An 11,109-nucleotide genomic window follows, 5' to 3' on the forward strand; every position below is an offset into this window, starting at 1 on the left:
AAATTAAGTCTATGTTATAGATCTTAATCATATAGACATATACAGACCTATTAAGTGGTTGTGAAGTGAAAAAACAAAAAGCTTAATGATTAAGATCTGAATAATAAAAATTTAGACTTTAAAAATAAAAATATTTAATGTCTGAGATCTGAATAATTAAGATTCAAGTGCAAACAAATGAAGTCTAAATGTTATTGCATTATTCCGGTATAAACTGAGGCCTTGAGAGTATTCGGATCGGACCAGATCTAACCGTATTTATACTTAAGCGTCACAAAAAGAATTCCTTAAACCCAAAGCAAAATTTTCCCCCTGATAACTCATCTGTGGGTTAATTGTGTGTGAAAAAAATGCACGGAAGACCACGCAAAGCTCCAACAACAGAAGAGCAAGAAGCTTCTGCTATCAAAGCTTCCAAATTACGTTCTCTCCAATCCCAATTTCTCCAATTACATCACAACAAAATGTAATTTTTTTTTCTTCCTTTTTTTTTTTTCTGTTCACTGCATGTTCTTGATCTAAATCAATTCTAAGTTTCTTTTGGGTTCTTTTTTCAGATATACAAAGGAAGCATTAGATGTAAGTGCAAAGTTATTAGAGTCAAATCCTGAGTACTACACCGCTTGGAATTACAGAAAACTTGCTGTCCAACATAATTTGAATCTACCTGAAGCTGACAATAATGAAGAGTCTATTAAATCAATTCTTGATGAAGAACTCAGATTGGTAAGCTATTTATTTTTTATTTTAAAAAAGGCAATCTTAATGTAATTGTTTGAATAAAAATGCAATCTTTCTGTTATTTTTCTTGAATAAAGATGCAATGTTTGTTTCACTTCCCTTTTTTTTCTTGAAACGGGTCCAAATGGGTCGGATTGTACTGTGAGATTCATATAGTCCAAATTCTCAATTAGCTTGCCGGTGTTTTTTTTTTTTGGCTCCCACCACTTAGCTTTTTTCTGCTAAAATCTGTGCTTAAAACTGATAAATCATAGTTTGGTTTTTGGCCTACTTGGTCTTGTTGTGGAATGATGTTTTATGCTGTTATTATAAAGTGCAAGAAGTGAGTTGAATAACAATGCTAAGTTATTAACTAAACCTAATATGACTAATTAATCTGATTGATTAGAACGAAGGGGAGCCTTGGTGTAACTGGTAAAGTTGCTGCCACGTGACTAGGAAGTCACGGGTTCGAGCCGTGGAAACAGCCTCTTGCAGAAATGCAGGGTAAGACTGCGTACAATAGACCCTTGTGGTCCGCCCTTCCCCGAACCCCACGCATAGCGGGAGCTTAGTGCACCGGGCTGCCTTTTCTTTAATCTGATTGATTAGAACCCTACTTATGTAAGCTTCACGTAGAGGGTCCTGAGCCATATAAAGTAGAAGAGTATGAGCCTAATATAGTGGAATAGGAGCCCGTTTGGATTAGCTGATTTGAAGTAGCTGATAAGCATTAGGTGCTGAAAAGCACTTTTAAGTGCTGAAACTGATTTAATAAATAAGCACTTACATGTTTGGGTACAAGTGCTGAAATTGATAATAAGTTGATTCAGTATTTGATGAAAAAGTGCTGATAAGCTCTTTTTCATTTAAAAATGACTTAAATAACCTTAGAACTTTTTACACCGTCAAAATTTTAGATTCCAGATCGATTCAAATACAAAATATTCTATTTGTCATTTTATTTTAAATAAAATTGTGCTTAGATAAGATAATTTTTATGATAGTATAATTTATTTTATGATAAGCATATAATCATAAGTTACAATAATTAATAAATTGACAAAAGTTTCTCAGTAAAAAATAAACTTAAATAGGACAAATTATTTGAAGAGAAACAAACATTGTCTTCATCACCACAACACTTAGAAAGCAATACACCAAAAATTTGATATGTCCTCATTTATTACATACAGTTCAAAGATTAATACACAATCACATAGATATAAGTATGCAAAGGAATAGAGAATTTGCTTATCTTAAATAGTCTATGAGAATTGCAGACTTGAAGAGGTGGGGGTGGGGGGTGGATGGGAGGGGGGTTTAGGTTGAATACTTGAGGCAATGAGTATCGATGTAGGAGTTTTGTTCTAAAAAGGAATATTTTAAGGATAAAATAGTAAAAATCTTGGTCAAACTTAAAGTTTTTATAAGCTAAAAATTCATAAGCTGGGGGTGACCAGCTTATGACTTTTGGCTTATTTTTGACTTATAAGCACTTGGCTTATAAGCACTTTTAACTTTACCAAACGCGTAGATAAGCCGAAAAGTGCTTATAAGCTAGTTTGACCAGCTTATAAGCTTAGCCAAACACCCTCTAGATATAAAGTATTCGGCTCTCAACTAGTTTTGGAATGATTGAATATGACTGAGTAGTCTGCATTGAATGAATAATGAACTTTCAAGTATAGGTTAACTTACTTCTATGCTGTTGTGCTTTGGTGGTTCAAATAAAGCCAAAGCTTGTTTTCATTCAGCTATTATTTTTCGTGTGAATTTGTCTATTATTCAGCTGAAAGTTTTGTATGTTGATTAGGTAGAGAATGCATTGAAGAGGAATTTCAAGTCTTACGGAGCATGGCATCACCGTAAATGGGTGCTGAGTAAAGGGCATTCTTCTACGGACAAGGAATTGTTGCTTCTGGACAAGTTCCAGAAGGCAGACGCCCGCAATTTCCATGCATGGAATTATAGAAGGTGATTAACTGGATTAAGCTGAATGCAAATCACCGGACTTTGCATTTTGCTTAAGCACTCTTCTTTTTGGAAACCCTTTCAGGTTTGTCACAGCACTGAAGAACATACCAGATGAGAAGGAACTCGAATACACAACTGAAAGGATATACGACAATTTCAGCAACTATTCTGCTTGGCACAACCGCAGGTATGTTGGCATCTATTATAGTTTCTCTTTGGTTCTCTCTTGTTAAGATCTATTTCCTGTGTAGTGAAAGCTCTCTAGGTTGAGATTGTGATATGTTCAACTAGCACAAAAGCTAAAGTCACTACCATACCAAGAAAACAGTCACACCCCTCCAAGCAAAAGTTATCGTCTCAAATGGAACAATAAGCATGTAGCGTTATCCGATCTCCTTTAAACAGGTCATTGTCCTCCAAGCAAAAGTTATCGTCTCAAATGGAACAATAAGCATGTAGCGTTATCCGATCTCCTTTAAACAGGTCATTGTCACATATTGATGCCCTTTATATGTGTTGAAAAATAGGGATAGGACTCTTTTCTGTTTGGAAATTTTGGAGGACAGATATACAACAAATGTGTTATAGCATGGATCTAGCGAGCAAATTTATAGGAAGATTTAATTTGTTTAAAAGCCCATAGCTTCATGACTGTTAATCTGTTATTTTTTATGGGCTCTAAGATGCACTTGTTATTTAAGATTAGGCAATTAAGTACCACATGCCAATATTCTTTTTTTTTTTTTTTGGAGAATGGTAACATTTTTCTGTATAGTATATAATAAGACATCAGCACAAAGTTTGTGCTGGAAACCAAAATAGGATGTTACATCAGAGCGTCAAAATATTGAAAAACCTACATCCTTGTTCTTCTTACCAGGAACCTAGTACATCCAAAATATCCTCAAGATCAGCTATGTATTCAGATTTACACCAAAAATAAAAAAGAAGAATACAATCCATCTTGATCTTCTGTTGAGTACTGCTTGCATCTTCAAAACACCTTGAGTTTCTCTCCTTCCATATACCAAATGCTTGTTGGGAAAATTTTCCACCTGTCTTGTGTTTCTGTTATTTCCCCCTTTATTCCAACATGTCACAACTTCAGAAGTACTACCAGGCATTACCCATCTAATACCTCTGAGATTGATGAACAAATCCCTTAACTGGCTAGTGATTCTGCAATGTAAAAACAGATGGTTGATTGTCTTTGCATCCTGTCCACACAAGTAGCATCTTGAACAAATTGGTAATCCCCTTTTCCTGAGGTTATCCCGAGTCAAAACAGCTTCTCTAACTATCAGCCAAGTAAAGCATGCCACCTTATATGGTACCTTGACTTTCCAAATGTGTGTTCCATGGCCAGAGTGTAATTTGAGATCCTTCCTGGTTCAAATCTCTATATGCTGAATTAACTGTAATTTGAGTACAACATGCCATTTTAGCCAATGAGGAACTCTCATTCTGAATTAAATTCTATATAATGCTGTTATCTGTGATGTGTCTCTTATCTCTTTCAAAGGTTCTTCTCCCCATAATGACTTGTGTACAGTGTTCTTCTTTCTCATTTGCTGAAGGAAAAAGCAAAAGGATATTCTCCCAAGGACAATGTATTTACAGAAGAGTACGAATTTGTGCGCAATGCTTTTTTCACAGATCCAGATGATCAAAGTGGTTGGTTTTACCATCTTTGGCTTCTTGATCAGACAGTTAAACTAGAGACATTGTTGGTTTCTTCATGGCCACCTCATGGCTGTAATCTTTCCTTACCCATGGATGGTTCGTTTGGGGATTGCTCTTTCTCACCTTTTACCAGTCGTCAATCTAATACTAGAACACTTCCGCTTATTCTCTATTTCAGTGAAGTTGTTGAAAATATATGCTCATCTACAGTAGAAGTTGAATGTGAAAATATCGTGAGTAATGAGCTCGTTTGGAGATCACTCTCAGGAGATGAAACTGCGTCTGCCCACGCTTGGTTGACATATCTTAATTTTCCAGAGGAACATGCAAATTCTTTAAAGGTTTACCAAGTAAAGGTTAGCCTTGCTCGTTCTCAAGGCATTTTCTCTTCAACTGGCGTACATCATGGAAATTCTTCTCATATTGCATTTACAGTATCTATATCACCTCATCGTTCAGAACATGTTGACTTGAAAAATGAAGAGAAGATCTCTTGGAGTGACGAAAGTTTCTGTACTCATGAAGCACAGTTTCTTGAGTCAGTTCTGGCTAACTTGTTCCATATAGAAAGAACCAAGGTAGACGAAAAAGTGGTGGACTATCAGTGGAATGTTACGACCGTCGATAATGAGATAGCACACTGTAGGGAGTTGTTAGCAACAACGAACTGGTAGGCAAATCTGTATACAAGCTGAGTATATCAATCTGCGGCAGCTGTATTTTCCATCTTATTCTTCTCTTATAAGCTCTTTGTCTGTTTCAGTAAAATTGGGAAGCTGACACTTGCAAGACTGCTGATGGCGCATGACACTTTAATGTCATATACTGGCACTAGTCATAGAAATTTTAGCCACCACACAGAAGTTCTTCAGCTATATGATGATTTAAAGAAAATGGACCCAGCACATTTCCACTACTACCAAGATGAGTACAGTTTAGTACTTCTGAAACAGGTATCTGTTCTGTTGTATTTTCCTTGCACCTAGTTTTCTAATGGATAGCTCATTATAAGCTTAATTTTTTCTGTTATATGAACATATCCTTTGCAAGCCCAACTCGTTTAATGTGGTGTTATCTTTTGGAGAAACTAATGCCATAAAGAAGTTGGAGACCTTGTGGTTTATTCCTCCAGCCAATGATAGCAACAACTTGTATTTTCGAAACTTGAACCTTTGTATGGGTATTCAATTTCTAAAAAGCAAAACAATTACAGTAAGTAGTCTTTAGTTGGTATTAGATTTATTTCCTGTTCAGATCGACATTTTGTTGATCCATTTCTTGGGCAAAGTCTCTACTCTGTCTATTTGAACCAATTTGAAAGTAATTGATAGTGTGGACGAAAGTGCCATTCCTTTTTATGGGTCCTCAGAAACCTCGACAGTTTGACATCTTTGTTCCAATTATTTTTTAGTGTTTTGTTTGATCTCTCTTTATTGGTTCTTATTTATCTGGTAAGGTGGAAATAATGATAAATCTCTCTGTAGGTCTAACATTTGTGATATGTTATTGAATCTTACCTAGAATTGCACAAGCTTAATCATCTAATGTTGCAGATAATCTCCAATCAAGAATTGTTGCTAAAGCACTGCTGTAAATATAAGGATCCGTCTTCTCCAAAAATCAATAATTTTTGTCTGCGGCTTAATGATCTCTCACTTTCACGTATTGGGTCTATGGAAAAACTTTTGTGGGTTCAAGTCTTAGATCTCAGCAACAACCAACTTCAGTCACTTGAAGGTAATTTCCCTACCTCTTTCTATTATTTTTTTCTTGCTAACTCTAGTTCTCTGAAACAAAGTGGCTACATAGAGCGTACATAGCATTTGTTTTGTCAACTTATTGAAAAGTACACTGAAATATATGTTGCAACAAAATGTTTTGTCAATTTCTTTCTCTCTGAGTTAAGAAATTCTTTTGTTGAAACAAAATGTTGCACAACCATGATCCAGGAGAAAAAGAAAAAAAGAGAAAAGAAATCTTGTTTATGCCCCAGGGAAAGGGAGATTGTGTTGTATACGGTCTAGTTATGTTTGATAATTTTGTGATGCAACTTCTGAAATCGTAATAATTAAACTTGTATACCTTACAACCCATCCATGCCATCCGCCGCTGTAACCTTTACCCAGTTTCCTTTTTGCGGGTGGTGAAGGAGGTCCGGCCAGCAAAAGAACTGTAAAAGATGCCACAATATGTCTTCTCTCCTTTATATGCAACGGCACCCAGGGGATTGTGAAAACACAACAGGTATCTATGAGGACAAGATGATAAGAGATCTATCTGTGATCTTTTTCAATGCTTTTTTCATAGGAAAATACAATTTAGTAATATGGAAGAATTGTATCCATGCATCTTCAAGCTAACAAACTAATCAAGTACATAAAATTCTCAGTTGTTTCAGAAGATTATCATGAAAAAGGCCTTCATCTACACCCCATATAGGTCAAGAGATTTACCCCTTATTCGTGTTCATCCTTCTTATTAGCTGTTCAGTTATATGTGGTGATCTAAGAAATTTTTGTTGCATTTTAGAACCATCTTGATTTATGGGTATGGAGAATGAGAGGGGATAGAAGATTCTTCCATGATAGTGAGAGGGATATTAGATGTATCGAATCATTCCTATGTCACATGTTTGGTGTAAAGAGAGAATATCAGGAAGTGTAGATTATTGGGATAACTTGGTTAGATAAGAGTGGTTAAGCCACTCATGCAGATTATAAATAGTTTAGACGTCATGTTGGTGTGATATTAAATGATACGATCTTGACTTAAAAAAAGCATCTTGATTTCTTATGATCTTCGTAACTGGGTGAAATGAAAAGAAACTTAAATAGATAGAAGATAACTTATTGAAAAGCATCCATCTAACTGATGGCTTGATTAATATATTGACAAGCCAAAGTTAGTCATATTTAGATCTTTAGTGTCTCTCACTATTTCCTCTGGAAAAAATATGTGAAATTATGTCATACAAATGCATGGAAGTCAATAAATGCAGTTATCCAATAAAGTTGATCATGTGATAAAAAGTTGCTATGTCTCCGGCATTTCTTGTTTAAGTGCTTGATTATGTTTCTGAATCATGTGGAATTGCTAGAATGACACTGCATAAGCTGACTGCAAAGGTTGCTTCTAATTTTCTATAATATCAAATTCTTCGCCTTAGGATCATTTTCTTCAATAATGTGGCATTAGATTTTTTTATTTATTTTTGAGCATCGTCTAATAGGGCGTTTTTTTCATGCTTAAGCCAAGAAGCTTGCTTCATTCTATTATTCTCTGAAAATTGATGCAGGCTTGGAGGTGATGCAACTGCTCTCCTGTTTGAATGTTAGTCACAATAAACTCTGCAGTTTTACTGCTTTGGAGCCTCTGAGACTGCTAAGATCACTGAAAGTCTTGGATATCTCTTACAACGAGATTGGCGCGCACTCTATTGACACGAGGAGGTATTTATGCTCTTCCCCTCTGAACCATAAAAGTGGAGGTGACTGGAAAGCTGAGGAATCCGAGATGCCTTGGGCTGAGGTGGCTGACAATTGGGAAGCTTATACTATTTTTAAAGACTTGAGCTTGATACAGTTAGATGTTATAGGAAATGCAGTTTCTGACGAAAAGATAAAATTACTTCTGATTAAGCTATTACCATTACTAAAGTGGCTTGATGGTGAGGTTGCAGATAACTAAAAGTTAGATCATTGTCGCTGTTGCTGACTTTCTTTACAGAACCCATATGGTAATCTTTTGTTACTACTCTTATGAATTAAAGATATTTGATGCACAGAATAACTTTTTGTACCATGTCGTTGTTGCAAGACTCTTGTAATTTTTGGGGTTTTTAGATAATTTATAGTATTACTATATCCGTTTGGCACTTGAGCAGAGGTTTGTTCTCTGATTATTGAGGTGAGAGTAGTCTACCAAAATTATCCAGCAATCGAGCATGACAACTTTTCTTCAGTTACACTACTTCCTTTTTCTGCCATTAAAGGGCAACCTGGTGCACAAAGCATCCGCATTCACACAGGGTTCGGGGAAGGCCGGACCCCTAGAGGTGTGATGTTGGCAGCCTACCTTGATGCAAGCATCAGTGGCTGATTCCACGGCTCGAATCCTGTATAATCAATCCCACATAGTGGGATCTGGTGAGGGCGCTAAAGATGGCTTGATATTGTCATTTTAAATACTCATGTACATAAGAGGATTAAGTCGAAAAGCCAAAGATTCAAGAATACAATGAGTAAACTGATCGAGTTAACGCAACCCAGAAAAGCAGTGACATAATAGTGGAAGGTACAGTTTGAATTGGCGCGAGGTGTCTGAACTGCAACATCTTAGCAATGCAGAAATTCAGATATTTGATCGTTAAGGTAACGATGCTTCTGGACAGCCATGGAAGTAGCTCATTTTCAGCTTCATCTCTTAGTATTTGCTTTGTTTTCTCAGGAATCCAATTCAAGTATAATACAGCAGTAATATTTAGTAGCACTGCTAGAATTATGGAGTACCAAGTTGCTCTGTTCATGTTGATCAGTAGCTGGAATTCTTCTAGTTTTGATTCCATTCTTGGACCTGTTTTCGGTTTCTCCTTTTTTTTTTTTTTTTTTTTTTTTTTTTGTTGTATGTGAGTTGAAGGATTTGAAGGACAGGAGACTATTTATAGGGTGTTGAGATAAGTATCGAGCAAGCTAAATTCTTGGTCAATACTCCCATGATCAAGTTTGTAAAGATTCTCCATTTTTTTAAAATCCTCTTCACCTTAATCTTCATTAAATAAATTCCATACTTGAATAATGGACCTGTCATTTTGTTAATGGAGGTTGAAATTTGGCGAACCCGGGAATTTCCTCAAGGGTGTTCAAACTTGAAAGAAGTGAAAAAACTTTCCAACAAAAAGTGTTCAATATATGTTATATACTTCTAACTGTTATAAATAGAATTTTATTTATGGTGAATGTCTATATTTAGAGAGATTCTAGGGTTCATTACTTAGAATTTTATTTATGGTGAATGTCTATATTTAGAGAGATTCTAGGGTTCATTACTTGGTGGCTAAGTCACCATCTCCCTATAAATAGAGGATTCTATTCCATTGTAATTCATCCCAACATTCAATAAGAATTCTCTCTCTCTTTCTCTCTGCAATATTGTTCTTGTTCTTTTATTGTTTTATAACACGTTATCAACACGAGACTCTAACCAATTGAGTCAAGTATTCCATGAACTTCCTTCATGATTAAATTCTGGATTTAAGGTAAGTATTTTACTTTATTTTTCTCTTTTAAATTCTTGAAATTCTATAATTTGATTTTATATACAAGCAAAGACAACAAAGTTTGATTATAACTCTAATGGAGTTTGTAAGAAATTATAACCACCTGAAGTGGTAAAATTTTTATGTCTTGCGATGATCAAATTCATGTATGATTATGGGCACAAAAAGCGGAAACTCGTCCCATTGAATTTGCTCCATTCTCATTCCCTTAAGAGAATGTGATAGCAGTATGTGATAAGTCTGAAAGAAGACAAAATTATCACTATGAATGTATCAATGGATGTGGACGTGGCAATAGACGAAATTATAATCGTCATCATTTTGATAATGAGAATAATAAGGATTCTCAAAATAATCCTTTACTTTGTGAAAGTAATATTTGTCATCGATTTGACATAAGATTTCGTAAAGCACATACAGATGACTATGGTCCATTCATGATGTGAATGTGAAAACATCTGATTAATTTATGAATACATATTCATTCTTGGAAGAATATGAATGTGCTAGTGGTAGTGAATATACCACACTCACCTCTAAAAGGAGGTTTGAGATGATATAAGAAAACAATGTCATTATTATGGCATGAATGGTCATTGGTCACGTACCTATTGTACACCAAAATATATTGGTAATGTGATTATTAAAGAATAACAGTAATGCAAGAAACAGATCTTGCATATAATTTTGACCAAGACTATAATGGTATAACTTTCTCTTTAAAAGAGATACTCACCATATGGATGTTGATGAATACGTGGTAGTACAAAATTAATTGAGAGCTCTAGAAGAGCCAATTATACTATTTTGGAGAAAATTGATTATCAATATGACGTTGTGTTGTAGTAAGTCTCAACGAAACTTATTGAGTTTCTAAAGTATTCGCGAAAGCGGTTGGTCATACTGAGACTATAAATAAAGGAAAGATTTAATATCTTCTATTACTACAACTTGTAGAAGGTAATATGTATGTGAAAAGTTACCCGCTTTATTTTCCAGTTTGTACTATAGACAAATAAAAGAGTACCACACTAAAGTGGATGTTTATTGACATAAAAACCCATATCATAATACTTGGAGTTTATTGATGATTGCACACGTCATGGTGTAAACCTGAAGTTTATCAATGTTGATAATTTATTCAGTTGGCATAATTGGTTTAGCCATATCAATTTAAGTATGATGTGCAAAAATAATAGAGAATTCACATGGGTAAATATTAAAGAACTAGAATGTTCTTTACGAATTCTCTTATATTGCTTGTTCTCATTAATTAATTGACCAACTAAAATTGGGATTGAATCACATGAATGCTGGAAATATCAAAGGTGAATATGGGCCCATTCATCTGCTATGTATACCACATAGGATGCATCTATGAGATGGTTACATGTGCGATTATTATTGACCTGCAACATAGTGTTTGCGAGGTAACTTGCTCAATAATTTAATTT

The 11,109-nt window shown here is 35.0% G+C and overlaps 1 protein-coding gene across 1 annotated transcript; it reads left to right on the forward strand.

The window, feature by feature from the left end:
• Positions 1-170: 170 nt before the first annotated feature.
• Positions 171-8,259, forward strand: LOC109238417 (geranylgeranyl transferase type-2 subunit alpha 1). The gene is made up of 8 exons (XM_019404867.1): positions 171-466; positions 558-726; positions 2,537-2,697; positions 2,780-2,884; positions 4,250-5,050; positions 5,144-5,333; positions 5,934-6,117; positions 7,676-8,259. Exons 1-8 carry the CDS (start codon positions 351-353, stop codon positions 8,065-8,067), a joined length of 2,118 nt encoding a protein of 705 aa, XP_019260412.1. The 5' UTR covers positions 171-350; the 3' UTR covers positions 8,068-8,259.
• Positions 8,260-11,109: the final 2,850 nt, after the last annotated feature.

Source organism: Nicotiana attenuata, unplaced genomic scaffold, assembly GCF_001879085.1.
Source record: "Nicotiana attenuata strain UT unplaced genomic scaffold, NIATTr2, whole genome shotgun sequence".
Classification (NCBI taxonomy): domain Eukaryota; kingdom Viridiplantae; phylum Streptophyta; class Magnoliopsida; order Solanales; family Solanaceae; genus Nicotiana; species Nicotiana attenuata.

Excerpts from the sequence above, each read along its gene's own strand:
- LOC109238417 (XM_019404867.1), top strand. The coding sequence starts at position 351 with ATGCACGGAAGACCACGCAAAGCTCCAACAACAGAAGAGCAAGAAGCT. Across the intron at positions 727-2,536 it reads TTGATGAAGAACTCAGATTG|GTAGAGAATGCATTGAAGAG; the intron begins GTAAGCTATTTA and ends TATGTTGATTAG. Across the intron at positions 2,885-4,249 it reads TCTGCTTGGCACAACCGCAG|TGTTCTTCTTTCTCATTTGC; the intron begins GTATGTTGGCAT and ends ACTTGTGTACAG.